This window comes from Ascaphus truei, chromosome 20, assembly GCF_040206685.1.
Source record: "Ascaphus truei isolate aAscTru1 chromosome 20, aAscTru1.hap1, whole genome shotgun sequence".
NCBI classification, from domain to species: Eukaryota; Metazoa; Chordata; class Amphibia; order Anura; family Ascaphidae; genus Ascaphus; species Ascaphus truei.
In genome coordinates, this window is record NC_134502.1 from 17,818,850 (window position 1) to 17,837,113 (window position 18,264).

Consider the following 18,264-nt stretch of genomic DNA (forward strand, 5'->3'; position numbering starts at 1 on the left):
TAAACTGAGTGGTAGATCGTATTCATAACTTTGGAAGATCACTTCTTGTACAACTTGGATGTGGTCCATTGGGTTGTATCCACTGCAGAACCCGGCTCGTTCTCTAGGTTGGGCAAAGTCCAGGGTCTGTTACATTTGAGAGAGTATTTTTCTTGGAAGTCAACTGACTGGTCTGCAGTTGTTGAGGTCTTCTTTGTCTACTTTCTCATGGATGAGGATCACTTTGGCATTACTCTATTGTTCTGGAATGTTTCTGTTCTGCAAGCAGCATGTGAAGAGCTCTGCAAGGGTTTTCTCTACTCCTTCCCCAGCTTCCTTCAAAATATCAGTATTTATTCTATCTTCCCTCTGGGCCTTTCCATACAAGGATTTGTATTGCCTTTGCTACTTCTTCTGGAAAGAATCCTGGTACAGCCTTTATGGGTTCTTCTTGCTCTTCGTCTGCTTGTCTATGCCCGGAGTTAGCTGTGTTCCCGTACAGTTTCTTGTAGAAAATGTTCAACTCTCTTTATGATCGTTGATCCATCGATTTATCGTTGGAGTGTGAGGAATTGCTTCCTCTTCTTTAAGCTTTTTGTTATCTTCTATACTCTTTTTTCACCACATATCAGTGACAATTTATTACCTCCTGAATGATATGCTTGAGGGTTCTCTTGCACAGTCCTGAATATTTCATTTTTATTCGTAGTTGTTCTTGGGACTGCTTCATTTCTCTTTGTTTCCACAGTAGCAACAATGTCTCATCTGATATTTCCCTATCCTGTTTTTTCTTTGCGATCCCTCCTGTTTTTACTTTGATTTCAGCTACAGTACGATGTTCATAAGTTTGTCAGAATGGTTTGTTGACGTGTCCCCCGCATCTTGAGCGACCTAACGTGGTTTTTCCATCTCTAGTTTAAATGATCTTCTGTTATTCTTGAGGTTCTTGATTATTTTTGGTCTTCTTTTCCATTAGTTTTCTTTGTTCCATCTTTGCATTAAGATGTAATCGGGGATCACTCCTTGTGCCAAAACTGTTAAAGACTGTGCAGACTTCAGTCACATGTTTCTTCTTAGCTAGGACGTTCTCCACTGGGACCACTCCATGTCCATTTTCTATCTTTTTAAAGAATGAATTCATGATGTGGATGGTTTCACAGTCTGCAAATTCTACCAACCGGTCCCAACGTTCATTCCTGTTACCGTAACCCTACTTACCAACTGATGCTTCGTCTTTCTGACGGGCACCAATCTTTGCATTGGAATGTCCCATTCCGATCTTGAGGTGACACTTTCCTTTGATGTCAAGTTGGTTGATTTCATGGTAGAAGTCTTCCATTCATTGTCTGTGTGACCTGATGTTGGAGCTTATGCTTGGATTATTTGAAGCCTGTCCGTTTTTGTCAACTGTTGACAACTCTGGCTGCTCTTACTGATACTCCTCTATGTTTGTTTCTCCATCTCTTGTTACCGTTGAAGCCTTCTCCTGTGATGGTTCCATTATGTGTACCTCTGTAATGGAATAGGTGTCCGCTTTTGAGCTCAATGAGGCCTTCATCTTTTCTTCTTCCTTCACTAAGGCCAACAATATCCCATTTAATCTTTCCAAGTTCATCGTCCAGTTCCTGCAGTGCTGCTTCACTGGAGAGAGCCCAGCTGCTGTAGATAGTCAGGTTTAGGTTTGAATGACAGCAGGAGTCTGTCCCTCTCTATGGGGCTTATTCACTAAACTTCGATAAGTTCCGTGCATTGCCGAGCGATTTTGCATGTTCATACCGCACTATAAAAAATATGGATCAAAATCGCCATTCATTTAAGCCTTGGGGACCCCTTGCTTCCCGAGTTACAGGTCCCGTTATGGGGATGCCGGTATCTCCTGCGCGTTTAAATCTCCCGGTCACGTGACACGGAAGATTTATACAATACCAGCACCACAGCCCCGAGGCTGAAATTAATGCGGTTCAGCACAGGAGACCCCCTGCTACAGTACTCTATTATTAAAATTAACATTAAAGCCGCTTCATTAGCCGCTAAGGCAATGAAGGGGTTAAGCCACAGTACCTGGTTTATTGGGGGTAGAGGGGATGGGTGAAGGGGGTACTTGGCCCAGGGTGGGGGGGGGGGATAGGCCTTCCGGGAAGGTTGCGGGAGGAGTTAACCCCTTCACTACCATGACGGTGGTAACCACTATGTAACCCCTCCCGCTACCCACCCTGGTAGGCCTAACCACCCACCCTGGGCCAAGTACCCCCTTCACACCCCCCCTCTTCCGCCCAATAAACATTCAAATGCAACAACCCTACTACCCACCCCTTCTACCCCCCAAACACCTCCCCCTACCCCCCCTAACACATACAGTTCAATAATGGTCAAAATTACTATTATCCAGATCAGGATAATAGCACATGTGCCCATTAAAAATAAAACATTAGCCAGCCAGCATAGAATAAATTAAAGTTGGACTTACCCCTGCCAGGATGAAGGCCGTCCTCGTCTCCCTCCCGGTCCTTCGTGGGCAGCAACATTACAATAAAAAATAAAAAAACTACTGGCCACTAGAGGGGGTGTGGTGTGAGGGTGATTGCCCCGGGGGAGGGTGGTTAGGCCTCCTGGGAGGTTATCGGGGGGAGGGTTAACCCCTTAATTACTATAGCAGTTACTAACCGCTAAGGTGATTAAGGGGTTAGTGGCCAGCAGTTTGTTTTTAATTGCAATGTTGCAGCCTATAGAGGATGGGGAGGAAGACGAGGGCGGCCTTCATCCTTGCAGGGGAAGTAGAACTTTCATTTACTTTATGCTGGCTGGCTAATGTTGTATTTTTAATGGGCAAATGTGCTATTATCCAGATGTGGATAATAGGAACTTTGCCCATTACAGTGTGCTGGGGTTGGGGAGGGAGGGTAGTATTTATTTTTATGTATTGCACTGTAATGTTTTTTTTTAAATGGGGAAAAGCGCTATTAGCCACCTTTGGCTAATAGCCCCTTTTACCCATTCCTGTACGGTGTTGTTGATGCAGGGGGTGGGTAAAGGTGGCAGTTGCCCCAGGGTGGGTGTTTAGGCCTTGCGGCTGAGTAGCGCGAGGGGTTAGCCCCTTTTGCTTGGCTTTGTGAGGGTGATGGGGGTGGGGTAGGTGCAACTAAAATGTAAGCATTACCTTAGAGGTGACCCACGGGGACCCGCTGAGATCCGGGGATCCGCTGAGATCCGGGGATCCGCTGAGATTTGGGGACCCCCGATATCAATCCTATGCAATAAAAATAAAAGAAACTCCCTTCGTGCATATTGCAATTCCTTTTGCACAAACCCTTTAGCTGGCGAGAAAGGATTGCAAGTTTGTATAGTACTATACGCATATCGGAGTTTAGTGAATAGCAGTTGCTGGAAAGAAATACGATATGGGGCATTTTTTTGGCTTATTGTACGACTTGTTTTTGACTGTTGTAGCACTAAAAAAAGTCATTTTAGTGCAATATCTGAGGTTTGTGAATAGCTGCAGAGGCAATATCGCACTATAAGGGCACTTATAGTACAATAATGCACTTATCGAAGTTTAGTGAATAATCCCCTATAAATATATATATATATACTAGCTGAAAGTACCCGGCGTTGGTCGGGAATTCTAAGAAACCAACCTCCTCTCTCCTCTCATCCCCCTACCTCCTCTCCCCCCCCCCCCCACCCCTTCTCTCTCCCCCTTCCTTCTCCCCCTCTCACCCCCCTCCCACTTTTCTCTCTCCGCCCCCTCATCCCCCTCCATCCCCCTCTTTCTTCTCTCACCCCCTCCCCCTTTCTCTCCCCCCCTCTCATCCTCTCTCCCCCGCTCATCCCCCTACCCCCTTCTCTCTCCCGACGGGGGGAGAAGGGGAGACTGAGAGGGAGGGGGGGAGAAGGGGTGACTGAGACGGAGGGAGGGAGAAGGGGTGACTGAGACGGAGGGAGAAGGGGTGACTGAGACAGAGGGAGAAGGGGTGACTGAGACGGAGCGAGGGAGAAGGGGAGACTGAGAGGGAGGGGGAGAAGGGGAGACTGAGAGGGAGGGTGGGAGAAGGGGAGACTGAGAGGGAGGGTGGGAGAAGGGGAGACTGAGAGGGAGGGTGGGAGAAGGGGAGACTGAGAGGGAGGGGGGAAGAAGGGGAGACTGAGAGGGAGGAGGGAGAAGGTGAGACTGAGAGGGAGGTGGGACAAGGGGAGACTGAGAGGGAGGGGGGGAGAAGGGGAGACTGAGAGGGAGCAGGGGAGACAGAAGGAGGGAGGGGGGAGAAGGGGAGACTGAGAGGGAGAAGGGGAGACAGAAGGAGGGAGGGGGGGAGAAGGAGAGGGACGATGGGGCAGAGTGAGGGTTGGTGTTGGCCACCCCAGGTCTAGCGAATGAATGCGCGCTGGGTGAATGAGCGAATGATACATGAATGAATAAGAGTGCGGTATGAATGAACAAATGTCTGCACTGGGTGAACTAATGAATGATCAATAAATTAATGATATTGTGCGTGTGTGTGCAGAGCAGTGCGTGTGTGTGTGTATGCGTGCGTGTGTGTGTATATGCGTGTGTATATGCGTGTGTATATGCGTGTGTGTGCGTGTGTGTGTGTGTATATGTGTGTGTATGCGTGTGTGTGTATGCGTGTGTGTGTGTGTGCGTGTGCGTGCGTCTTCGCTGAGTGATTGAATAATTGATAAATGCATAAATGACATGAAGAATGATAAATCTGTGTGAGTTGGTGAGAAGCCCGGGAGGCTGAGTGAATGCCCCGGTGTACCTGTGGTATTAACCCCACCCTCCTCTCTCTTGCCCCCACAGCTGTTGGACGGGGTAGAGTCACTGATCAATGACAAAAGCTGGGAGAGGGAGACAAACAGCAACAGGCTGAAGCTGGCGGGGGAGACCCTCACCTCGGTGGAGAGCGCCGCGCGGAACCTGGCTCTGCTACACCAGGGGAATGTGACGCTGGGGAGGAACATCAGTGAGTGTGTGCAGGGCAGTGTATGTGTGTGTGTGCAGAGCAGTGTGTGTGTGTGTGTGTGTGTGTGTGTGTGTGTGTGTGTGTGTGTGTGTGTGTGTGTGTGTGTGTGCATAGCTGTGTGTGTGTGCATAGCAGTGTGTGTGTGCGCAGAACAGTGTGTGTGCATAGTAGTGTGTGTGTGTGTGTCCATAGCAGTGTGTGTGTGTGTGTGTTTGTGTGTGCATAGTAGTGTGTGTGTGCAGAGCAGTGTGTGTGTGTGTGTGTGTGTGTGTGTGTGTGTGTGTGTGTGTGTGTGTGTGTGTGTGTGTGTGTGTGTGTGTGTGTGTGTGTGTGTGTGTGTGTGTGTGTGCAGAGCAGTATGTGTGTGTGAGCATGTGTGTATAGGAGTGTGTGGGCATAGCAGTGTGTGCGTGTGCGCAGACCAGTGTGTGTGTGCGTAGACCAGTGTGTGTGTATGTGTGTGTGTGTGTGTGTGTGTGTGCATACCAGTGGGTGTGCGCAGAGCAGCGAGTGTGTGTATGTATGCATACCAGTGTGTGTACATAGTAGTGTGTTTGTGTGTGTGCGCAGAGCAGCGAGTGTGTGTATGTGTGCATAACAGTGTGTTAACATAGTAGTGTGTTTGTGTGTGTGCGCAGAGCAGCGAGTGTGTGTACATAGTAGTGTGTTTGTGTGTGTGCGCAGAGCCACGAGTATGTGTATGTGTGCATACCAGTGTGTGTACATAGTAGTGTGTTTGTGTGTGTGCGCAGAGCAGCAAGTGTGTGTATGTGTGCATCCCAGTGTGTGTACATAGTAGTGTGTTTGTGTGTGTGCGCATAGCACCGAGTGTGTGTATGTGTGCATCCCAGTGTGTGTACATAGTAGTGTGTTTGTGTGTGCACGCAGAGCAGTGAGTGTGTGTGCAGAGCAGTGAGTGTGTGTGCAGAGCAGTGAGTGTGTGTGCAGAGCAGTGAGTGTGTGTACAGAGCAGCGAGTGTGTGTATGCGCACAGAGCATGTACACTCCCCCTCCTCTCCTTGCAGCGCTCCACGTACTCAGCAGCACCGTGCGGAGCGAGCGGATCTCTCTGCAGAGCAGCCAGAGTTATATGGAGTTGGACTGGAACTCCGTGGCCCAGGACAACACCCCAGGTACCGGGCACAGCACTCTGCAACTGGGGGGAGCCATGCTCTGCAGGGGGGGGGGAAAGAGCAATGCTCTGCACGGGAGGGAAGAGCAGAGCAATGCTCTGCAACTGGGGGGAGCCATGCTCTGCAGGGGGGGGACAAGAGCAATGCTCTGCACGGGAGGGAAGAGCAGAGCAATGCTCTGCAACTGGGGGGAAGCCATGCTCTGCAGGGGGGGACAAGAGCAATGCTCTGCATGGGAGGGAAGAGCAGAGCAATGCTCTGCAACTGGGGGGAGCCATGCTCTGCAGGGGGGGACAAGAGCAATGCTCTGCACGGGAGGGAAGAGCAGAGCAATGCTCTGCAACTGGGGGGAGCCATGCTCTGCAGGGGTGGACAAGAGCAATGCTCTGCACGGGAGGGAAGAGCAGAGCAATGCTCTGCAACTGGGGGGAGCCATGCTCTGCAGGGGGGACAAGAGCAATGCTCTGCACGGGAGGGAAGAGCAGAGCAATGCAATGCTCTGCAGTCTGTGTCGCTCTCCCCCCCTTTTGACTCCCTTTCTCCCCTCAGGCTTGAATCTGATTGGCTTCCTGGAGTATCCCAACCTCTCCCCCCTGCTGTGCAATGCCACGGTGCGGGACACGGGCTCCGCGGCCCGGACCCCTCGCCATCACGTGGTCTCCTCCGTGCTCAGCGCCTTCCAGAGCCGCGGCGACACCCGGAACCTGAGCCAACCAATCATACTGCGGCTCCGGCACAACCGGCAGGTGAGGCTTCCGGAGCCTTCACACCTGGGACATTTCCTCCCCCCTCCGCCCCCCCCCGCAGAGCATTGCTCCTCTGACCCCTCCCTGCAGAGCATTCCTTCTCTGACCCCTCCCCCTCTGCAGAGCATTGCTCTTCTGAACCCCCCACAGAGCATTGCTCCTCTGACCCCTCCCCCTCTGCAGAGCATTGCTCTTCTGAACCCCCCACAGAGCATTGCTCCTCTGACCCCTCCCCCTCTGCAGAGCATTGCTCTTCTGAACCCCCCACAGAGCATTGCTCCTCTTACCCCTCCCCCTCTGCAGAGCATTGCTCTTCTGAACCCCCCCCCCGCAGAGCATTGCTCCTCTGACCCCTCCCCCTCTGCAGAGCATTGCTCTTCTGGCCCCCTCCCGCAGAGCATTGCTCCTCTGACCCCTCCCCCTCTGCAGAGCATTGCTCTTCTGAACCCCCCACAGAGCATTGCTCCTCTGACCCCTCCCCCTCTGCAGAGCATTGCTCTTCTGACCCCCTCCTGCAGAGCATTGCTCCTCTGACCCCTCCCCCTCTGCAGAGCATTGCTCTTCTGACCCCCTCCTGCAGAGCATTGCTCCTCTGACCCCTCCCCCTCTGCTGAGCATTGCTCTTCTGACCCCCTCCCGCAGAGCATTGCTCCTCTGACCCCTCCCCCTCTGCAGAGCATTGCTCCCCTGACCCCTCTCCCCCTGCAGAGCATTGCTCTTCTGAACCCCCTGTGACGGTAACTTTGTGACAGGCTATTAATAATACACACCAAAAATATAACTGGGTTGAACTGAACGAGGCTTAGATATGATAAAATATAATTTATTCCTTGAAAAAGGTGAACACAACAAGATAGTACAAATAACAAACAAAATATAACACTTACTTAAGATGGAATGATGAAACAGTCATAATTCTGGACTGGCAATTCATACAGCAATCTTCAAAATCACCAAGACACGAAAGACAATTGAGTAAGGGGTGAATCTGTCTTATATACCATTTCAGCCCTGTACTCTTAACCCTAGGCGCCGAGCTGGCTAGGAAAATCTCTTTGAAGTAGATTGTAAGTGTAAAGGATGACACTCCCAAACCACTCAACTTCCTTTGTTCCCGGCCCTAGTATAAACAATCAGGGCAGTTAACTTTTGATCACTTTTGATCACAGGGCTATGCTAAGTCTTCAGGATGCCCTTCCTGCCCTATTTAGCATAGCAGATAGAGTCTGCATTTTCAGAGCAGATCCAAAATCCCATATACACTTTAATATTTTCACATATTAATAAGTTCCGTTCTGATGGGTCCAGTGGGTCGAAATCTGCCAGTTTTTAATGCCTACAGTGACCCTACATATTGGCCAAATTTCAACTCTCTGCGACCTCCAGAACCGGAGATACAGAAATGCACTTTAACACATTTTTTAAATACAGGATTCTTCCCTTTAAAAAATGAATCTCTGCTTTTCACTCTTTCCCCATTGAAATCAACGGGGTCCGCCGCCATAGCGTTGAATGGCGGGCTCTGCCGTTGCCGTCAATGGGGTTTCCCGCCATAGGCTTTCAATGGAGAAACCGCCGCCATTGAAGTCTATGGGAAAATCCAACAAACTTTACATTCGTCCATACTCCGTCTGGTTGTACGGAGAGGGCTGGGAAGGGTCATACATTAAATCTGGAACCTTGGCTACATGCCACCCAAATCCCATCCCTCTGGTCATTCCAGAACCGGAGATATGGACTTACCTTTTTCATCATTTTTCACTTAGTCGTTTTTACGCCACGCGGCTTTTCCCCATTGGAATCAATGGCCGGCGCCGCCATAGATAATGCATGGCGCACGCCGCCATTAGATTCAATGGGACCTCCGCTCCGCCATTGAAGTCAATGGCGCGACCCTCCTTCTCCGCTCGACCCCTTACGGGGGTCTCTCATTCCTGGACCCGGTGTGGATCGTGTGTTGGGGTTCCTAGGAGCTAGGGGCAAAAATAACTTTATTCCCAGGGGCCCTAGAACCTAAGATTCCCACGCCAATTGTCTTTGAACTTGACCGAAGTGATGAAACTCTTTTCAAAGACATTGTATCCGCTTTTGCGGTCTGCGGTTTGGATGGCTGCCAACCTGTTCCTCGAGGCCGGCGTCGAGGAATCTCCATTGAAGTCAATGAGCCCATTGACTTACAATGGGAAACCGCCGCTCCTCCTCTCGGACGCCACCTGCTGGTCGTCGCTGGAAAACAGGTCCAAAACCGCTACTTCTGCCATTAGAACGCATGGAGTCGCAATGGCGGCCTATGGAACGCTGCAAAGTGGAGCCTGAAAAGGCGGGAAAAGGGAACAAGGGGCTATAATCACTAAATTAACATTAACCCCTTCCCTCCCACATCAACCCTAGTGTATGTGTGAGTGCAAACACCAGGATGCGACATTACATGTATACAGGGGAATAAACATTTGGATACTGAAGCAAGGTAAAAAACACATTACTGGACCTCAGTCCAGTTAACCCCTTGCTTCCCAAGTGAGAGTAGGGGGTGGCCAAATGGGGTGTAACCCCTTTAATCCCGGGCCAAACCCCCTCTATCATGACACCCCCCCCTGCAGAGCATTGCTCCTCTGACCCCTCCCTCCCCCACCCCCTGCAGGTGAACACCAACAAGACGCGGTGCGTGTTCTGGTCGCACGCCGAAAGTGCCTGGAGCACGGCGGGCTGCGAGAAGCTGGAGAGCACGGCGGATGAGACGCTCTGCAGCTGCCGGCACATGACCAGCTTCGCCGTCTTGATGGCGCTTCACAATATCGAGGTGAGAGCTGGGATGGGGAAGGGGGGGGGGTCTGTACGGGGCTCGTAGGTGAGACACTCTGCAGAGGGGGGGAAGGAGCTTTGCATGACATGGAGGTGAGACGCTCTGCGATGGGGGTAGTTGCACTGTATGACATGGAGGTGAGATGCTCTGCATTGGGGTGGAAGGGGCTCTGCATGGCTCTCGCAGTTTATAGATTAGTGGTGCAACGTTCTGCAGGTTATAACGATTTCTCTCCTCTCTCTTCCCCTCTCCCTCCCCCCTCTCTCTCCATCCCCCTCCCCCTTCCTCCCTCCCCCTCCCTCCCCCTCTACCTCCCTCCCCCTTCACCCTCCTCCTCTCTCCCTCCCCCTTCCTGCCTTCCCGCCTCCCCCTCTCTCCCTTCCCCCCTCTCTCCGTCTTCTCTCTCTCTCTGTCTCCCCCTCTCTCTCTCCGTCTCCCCCTCTCTCTCTCCCTCTCCCCCCCCCTCTTTCTCCCCCCCTAACTCTCTCTCCCTTCCCCCCTAACTCTCTCTCTCCCCCCAGAGTTGGGTGCTGTCTCTCATCACACAGATTGGGCTCTCGGTCTCGATCACCTGCCTTGCTCTCTCTATTGTTACCTTTGTTTGTTGTCGGTCTCTCCGTGGCACGCGCAACACAATCCACACACATTTGTGTGTCAGCCTCTTGCTTGCACACATCATCTTTCTGTTCGGCATCAGAGCAACACACAGCAGGGTGAGTTATGTTACACTTGTGTGGTTGTCATTGTTCAGTTCTTGTTGTGTGGCTTTATAGTTGTATTGCACGTGTATGTTGTGTTATAATTATGTTAGCGTTGTTGGTTGTGTAGTTGCGTTGCACATTGTTTTGTGTGTCTCTTTGTGTCACTGTCTGTCACCCATCAGGCTTCTGTACGTAGTCATGTTATTGTTTTGTTGCAGTTTGTGTTATGTAATTGTGTTATATTTGTGTTGCTGCACACTACCTTTGGATGCCTCTCATGTTGTATAGTAGTTGTGTTGTTGTGTCACAGGTCATATATGGTGTGGTGGTGGAGTCCCTGCACTCTACCAGTTCTCCTCCCTATGGGTGTCTTTTGTGTTGTACGAGTTGTGTAGTAGGATTATTGTGTCAATGGTGATGTGTGATGGTGGAATCCCCTCCCCTCTCTACCTCGTGGTTTTCAACCTTTTTTCTCTCGGGACCCCATAATCACAGTGCTCTGTGGCTGAGGCACCCCCAGAACCGGACAGTCAGTCACGGGAGACAGAGGGGAGAGAGAGTCACGGGAGACAGAGGGGGGAGAGAGTCACGGGAGACAGAGGGGAGAGAGAGTCACGGGAGACAGAGGGGAGAGAGAGTCACGGGAGACAGAGGGGAGAGAGAGTCACGGGAGACAGAGGGGAGAGAGAGTCACGGGAGACAGAGGGGAGAGAGAGTCACGGGAGACAGAGGGGGGAGAGAGTCACGGGAGACAGAGGGGGGAGAGAGACACAGGAAACTGAGGGGAGAGAGAGTCATGGGAGACAGAGGGGAGAGAGAGTCACGGGAGACAGAGGGGAGAGAGAGTCACGGGAGACAGAGGGGGAGAGAGTCACGGGAGACAGAGGGGAGAGAGAGTCACGGGAGACAGAGGGGAGAGAGAGTCATGGGAGACAGAGGGGAGAGAGAGTCACGGGAGACAGAGGGGGGAGAGAGTCACGGGAGACAGAGGGGGCAGAGAGACACGGGAAACTGAGGGGAGAGAGAGTCACGGGAGACACAGGGGAGAGAGAGTCACGGGAGACAGAGGGGAGAGAGAGTCACGGGAGACAGAGGGGAGAGAGAGTCACAGGAGACAGAGGGGAGAGAGAGTCACGGGAGACAGAGGGGAGAGAGAGTCACTGGAGATAGAGGGGAGAGAGAGTCACAGGAGGTAGATGGGATAGACAGACACAGGAAACAGAGGGGACAGGGAGAGAGAAGGAACAGAGAGACACTGGAAACAGAGAGAACAGAGAGTTACAGGAGACAGGGGACAGAGAGACACTGGAGACAGGGGAGAGAGAGTCACGGGAGGCAGAGGGGAGAGAGAGTCACGGGAGACAGAGGGGAGAGAGAGTCATGGGAGACAGAGGGGAGAGAGAGTCACGGGAGGCAGAGGGGAGAGAGAGTCACGGGAGGCAGAGGGGAGAGAGAGACACGGGAGGCAGAGAGAACAGAGAATTACAGGAGACAGGGGACAGAGAGACATGGGAGACAGAGGGGAGAGAGAGAGGGGGCAGAGTCAAGAGAGACAGAGAGGGCAGAGAGTTTGTCACCGCACGAATCGCTCCTACCCTCGTGCACGTGCGGGTGCAGTATGGGCGCTCCAGTACATTTACATTGTTTTGATCAGCATGGACGTGGCCTAAGAGGTCACAGTCTCATGTGTTGGCATAATGGATGCTGAACAGCTGCGGAAGCCTCAAAAGTCCAACCATAGACAGAGGGGCCAGAAACTCACAGGAAACAGAGAGGACAGAGTCACAAGAGACAGAGGGGACAGAGTCACAAGAGATAGAGAGGACAGAGTCACAAGAGACAGAGGGGACAGAATCACAAAAGACAGAGGGGACAGAGTCACAAGAGTCAGAGGGGACAGAGTCACAAGAGATAGAGGGGACAGAGTCACAAGAGACAGAGGGAACAGAGTCACAAGAGACAGAGGGGACAGTGTCACAAGAGAAAGAGGGGACAGAGTCACAAGAGACAGAGGGGACAGAGTCACAAGAGACAGAGGGGACAGAGTCACAAGACACAGAGGGGACAGAGTCACAAGAGACAGAGGGGACAGAGTCACAAGAGACAGAGGGGACAGAGTCACAAGAGACAGAGGGGACAGAGTCACAAGAGACAGAGGGGACAGAGTCACAAGAGACAGAGGGGACAGAGTCACAAGAGACAGAGGGGACAGAGTCATAAGAGACAGAGGGGACAGAGTCACAAGAGACAGAGGGGACAGAGTCACAAGAGACAGAGGGGACAGAGCGTCACAAGAGACAGAGGGGACAGAGCGACAAGAGACAGAGGGGACAGAGCATCACAAGAGACAGAGGGGACAGAGCGTCACAAGAGACAGAGGGGACAGAGCGTCACAAGAGACAGAGGGGACAGAGCGTCACAAGAGACAGAGGGGACAGAGCGTCACAAGAGACAGAGGGGACAGAGCGTCACAAGAGACAGAGGGGACAGAGCGTCACAAGAGACAGAGCGGTCAGAGTTACAAGAGACAGAGGGGGCAGAGAATCACGGGAGATAGAGGGGGCAGAGAATCACGGGAGACAAAGAGGCGGAGAGTGACAGAAGAAGAGAAGGTAGAGACAGTCACAGGAAACAGAGGGGACAGAAACAGACAAGAAAATCACAGGAGACACAACAGGACATAATAAATACACACACACAACAGGACAGAACAAACACACACACACAACAGAACATAAATACACACACAATAGGTCAGAACAAACACACACACACAACAGAACATAAATACACACATAATAGGTCAGAACAAATACACACACAACAGGACAGAATACACACACGCAACAAGACAGAACAAACACACACACACACACACAACAGAACAAATACACACACTGCAGGACAGAACACACACACAACAGGACAGAACAAATACACACATACACATACACACAACAGGACAGACACACAGTCTCACCTGTCTCCTGCCCATTCTTCTTCCTCTTCTGCTTGGCATTGTCCTCCAGACTTCACCTACTGAATGGCTGCATTACTCAGCAGCAGCATCCGCCAATCAGGATGGAAAAAACTACCCTGCTTTCTCCTTGCTCTGGGAGATCGGGGAACTCCCACGGCCCCTTTTGTTCCTCTTATGGAACCCCAAGGCAGGGCCGCCGAACCTTCTAATTCTCCCATGGAACCCCAGGGCCACGGACCTACTCATCCTCTCACGGAACCCCAAGGCAGGGCTGCCAAACTTTCTTATCCTCTCATGGAAACCCAGGGCAGGGCGTGGAACCTTCTCATCCTCTCACCGAACCTTCTCATCCTCTCATGGAACCCTATGAAAGGGCCGCCAAACCTTCTCATCCTCTCATTGAACCCCAGGGCAAGGCTGCCAAACCTTCTCATTCTCTCACAGAACCCCAGGACCACGAACCTACTCATCCTCTCATGGAACCCCAAGGCAGGGCCACTGATCCTTCTCAACCTCTCACATAACCCAAGGAAAGGGCTGCCGAACCTTCTCATTCTCTCACGGAACCCCAGGGCCACGAACCTTCTCACCCTCTCATGGAACCCCAGGACAGGGCTGCAGAACCTTCTCATTCTCACGGAACCCCATGGCAGGGCCGTCGAACCATCTCATTCTCTCACGGAACCCCAGGGCAGGGTCCCCAAATCTTCTCATCCTCTCATGGTACCCCAGGGCAAGGCTGCCGAATTCTCTCATGGAACTCCAGGGCCACGAACCTACTCATCCTCTCACGGAACCCCAAGGCAGGGCCGCCGAACCTTCACATCCTCTCACCGAATCTTCTTATCCTCTCATGGAACCCCAGGACAGGGCTGCACAAACTTCTCATTCTCTCATGGAACCCCAGGGCCACGAACCTTCTCATCCTCTCATGGAACCCAAGGGCAGGGTCTCAAAACCTTCTCATTCTCTCAAGGAACCCCAGGGCAGGGCCGCCGAACCATCTTATCCTCTCACGGAACCCCAGGGCAGTGCCGCTGAACCTTCTCATCTTTTTACGGAAACCCAGGACAGGGCCACGGAACCTTCTCATCCTCTCACCAAACCTTCCCATCCTGTCACGGAACCCCAGGACAGGGCTGCAGAACCTACTCATTCTCTCACAGAACTCCAGGGTCACAAACCTTTTCATCCTCTCACAGAAGCCCAGGGCAGGGCCCCAGAACCTTCTCATCCTCTCACTGAATCCCAAGGCTGGGCCTCTGAACCTTCTCATCCTCTCACGGAACTCCAGAACAAAGCGCCGAACCTTCTCATCCTCTCACTGAACCCCAGGGCAGGGCCGCTGAACCTTCTCATCCTCTCACGGAACTCCAGAACAAAGCGCCGAACCTTCTCATCCTCTCACTGAACCCAAGGGCTGGGCCGCTGAACCTTCTCATCCCCTCACGGAACTCCAGAACAAAGCACCGAACCTTCTCATCCTATCACGTAACTCCAGGGCAAGGCTGTAGAACCTTCTCATTCTCTCATGGGACCCCAGAGCAGGGCCGGCGAACCTTCTCATCCGCTCACGGAATCCCAGGGCAGGGCCGCAGAACCTTCTAATTCTCTCACGGAACCCCAGGGTTGGGCCGACAAACCTCATCCTCTCACGTAACCCCAGAGCAGGGCCGCCAAACCTTCTCATCCTCTCACGGAACCCCAGCATAGGGCCGAAGAACCTTCTCATTCTCTCACGTGACCCCAGATCAGGGCCGGCAAACCTTCTCATCGGCTCATGGAACCCCAGGGCAGGGACGCATAACCTTCCCATTCTCTCACTGAACCCCAGGGCAGGGCTGCCAAAGCTTCTCATTCTCTCACAGAACCCCAGGGGCACGAACCTACTCATCCTCTCACGGAACCCCAGGGCAGGGTCGCCAAGCCTTCTCATTCTCTCACGGAACCCCAGGGCAGGGCTACTGAACCTTCTCATTCTCTCATCGAACCCCAGGGCCGCCGAACCATCTTATCCTCTCATGGAACCACAGGGCAGGGCCGCTGAACATTCTCATCCTCTTACGGAACCCCAGAGCAGGGCCACAGAACCTTCTCATTTTCTCACCAAACCTTCCCATCCTCTCACGGAACCCTAGGACAGGGCTGACGAACCTTCTCATTCTCTCATGGAACTCCAGGACCACAAACCTTTTCATCCTCTCACAGAAGCCCAGGGCAGGGCTCCAGAACCTTCTCATCCTCTCACAGAACTCCAGAACAAAGCGCCGGACCTTCTCATCCTATCACGTAACCCCAGGGCAAGGCCATGGAACCTTCTCATCCTCTCATGGAACTTCAGAACAAAGCCGCCGAACCTTCTCATCCTATCACGTAACCCCAGGGCAAGGCCGTAGAACCTTCTCATTCTCTCACAGGACCCCAGAGCAGGGCTGGCGAACCTTCTCATCTGCTCACGGAACCCCTGGGCAGGACCGCAGAACCTTCTCATCCTCTCACGGAACCCCAGGGTTGTGCCGACAAACCTCATCCTCTCACGTAACCCCAGGGCAGGGCCGCAGAACCTTCCCATTCTCTCACGTGACCCCAGATCAGGGCCGGCAAACCTTCTCATCCGCTCATGGAACCCCAAGGCAGGGACGCATAACCTTCTCATTCTCTCACTGAACCCCAGGGCATGGCTGCCAAAGCTTATCATTCTCTCACAGAACCCCAGGGCCACGAACCTACTCATCCTCTCACAGAACCCCAGGGCAGGGTCGCCAAGCCTTCTCATTCTCTCATGGAACCCCAGGGCAGAGCTACTGAACCTTCTCATTCTCTCATGGAACCCCAGGGCCACGAACCTACTCATCCTCTCACCGAATCCCAATGCAGGGCTGCCAAACCTTCTCATCCTCTCACGGAACCCCAGGGCAGGGCAATGGAACCTTCTCATCCTCTCACCGAATTCTCTGATCCTCTCACGGAACCCCAGGACAGGGCTGCAGAACCTTCTCATTCTCTCATGGAACCCAAGGGCCTCAAAACCTTCTCATTCTCTCACGGAACCTCAGGGCAGGGCCGCTGAACCATCTGAACCTTCTCATCTTCTTACGGAACCCCAGGTCAGGGCCACGGAACCTTCTCATCCTCTCACCAAACCTTCCCATCCTCTCAGGGAACCCTAGGACAGGGCTGCCGAACCTTCTCATTCTCTCATGGAACTCCAGGACCACAAACCTTTTCATCCTCTCACAGAAGCCCAGGGCAGGGCCGCAAACCTTCTCATCCTCTCACGGAACCCCAAGGCTGGGCCGCTGAACCTTCTCATCCTCTCATGGAACTTCAGAACAAAGCCGCCGAACCTTCTCATAATATCACGTAACCCCAGGGCAAGGCCGTAGAACCTTCTCATTCTCTCACGGGACCCCAGAGCAGGGCTGGCGAACATTCTCATCTGCTCACGGAACCCCAGGGCAAGGCCGCAGAACCTTCTCATCCTCTCACGGAACCCCAGGGTTGGGCCGACAAACCTCATCCTCTCACGTAACCCCAGGGCAGGGACGCAGAACCTTCCCATTCTCTCACTGAACCACAGGGCAGGCCTGCCAAAGCTTCTCATTTTCTCACAGAACCCAAGGGCCACGAACCTACTCATCCTCTCACGGAACCCCAGGGCAGGGTTACCAAGCCTTTTCATTCTCTCACGAAACCCCAGGGCAGGGCTACTGAACCTTCTCATTCTCTCATGGAACCCCAGGGCCATGAACCTACTCATCCTCTCACGGAACCCCAGGGCAGGGCCACCGAACCTTCTCATCTTCTCACAGAACCCCAGGACAGGGCCTCAGAACCTTCTCATTCTCTCATGGAACCCCAGGGCTGGGCCGCCGAACCTTCTCATCCTCTCACGGTACCACAGTGCGGGACCACCAAACCTTCTCATTCTCTTATGGAACCCCAAGGGCAAGGCTACCAAACCTTCTCATTCTCTCACGGAAACTCAAGGCCACGAACCTACACATCCTCTCATGAAAACCTAGGGCAGGGTCACTGAACCTTCTCATTCTCTCATGGAACACCAGGGCAAGGCTGCCAAACCTTCTCGTTCTCTCATGGAACCCCAGGGCCACAAACTTACTCACCCTCTCACGAAACCCCATGGCAGGGCCACCGAACCATCTCATCCTCTTACAGAACCCCAGGGCAGGGCCGCGGAACCTTCTCATCCTCTCACCGAACCGTCTCATTCTCTCACGGAACCCCAGGGTCACGAACCTACTCATTCTCTCACGGAACCCCAGGGCAGGGCCGCAGAACCTTCTCATTCTCTACAGAACCCCAGGGCAGGGCTGCCAAACTTTCTCATCCTCTCACCAAACCTTCTCATCCTATGACGTAACCCCAGGGCAGTGCCGCCAAACCTTCACATCCTCTCACGGAAACCCAGCACAGGGCCGCAGAACCTTCTTATTCCCTCATGGAACTCCAGAGCAGGGCCAGCGAACCTTCTCATCCACTCATGGAAACCCAGGGCAGGGCCGGCGAACCTTCTCATCCGCTCATGGAAACCCAGGGCAGGGCCGCAGAACCTTCTCATTCTCTCATGTAATCCCAGGGCCATGAACCTACTCATCCTCTCACGGAACCCCAGGGCAGGGGCGTCGCACCTTCTTATCCTCTCACTGAACCTTCTCATCTTCTCACGGAACCCCAGGACAGGACCGCAGAACCTTCTTATTCTCTCACGGAACCCCAGGGCATGGTTGCTGAACCTTCTCATTCTCTCACGGAACCCCAGGCCCTGAACCTTCTCATCCTCTCACGAAACCCCATGGGCAGGGCCACCGAACCTGCTCATCCTCTCACTGAACCTTCTCATCCTCTCACCGAACTCCAGGGCAGGGCCACCGAACCTTCTCATCCTCTCACGGAACTCCAGGACAAAGCCACAGAGCCTTCTCTTCCTCTCACGG

General features: G+C 52.9%; 1 protein-coding gene across 4 annotated transcripts in view; it reads left to right on the top strand.

The window, feature by feature from the left end:
* The window catches only part of ADGRE5 (adhesion G protein-coupled receptor E5), a 97,738-nt gene that overhangs the window by 70,707 nt on the left and 8,767 nt on the right, over positions 1-18,264 (top strand). For all 4 annotated transcript variants that reach the window (XM_075577357.1, XM_075577359.1, XM_075577358.1 and 1 more), the window contains 5 exons: positions 4,781-4,943; positions 5,969-6,076; positions 6,626-6,822; positions 9,464-9,622; positions 10,147-10,338. In XM_075577357.1, the coding sequence (XP_075433472.1) occupies positions 4,781-4,943; positions 5,969-6,076; positions 6,626-6,822; positions 9,464-9,622; positions 10,147-10,338 (819 nt within the window). The remainder of the gene's footprint in view (positions 1-4,780; positions 4,944-5,968; positions 6,077-6,625; positions 6,823-9,463; positions 9,623-10,146; positions 10,339-18,264) is intronic.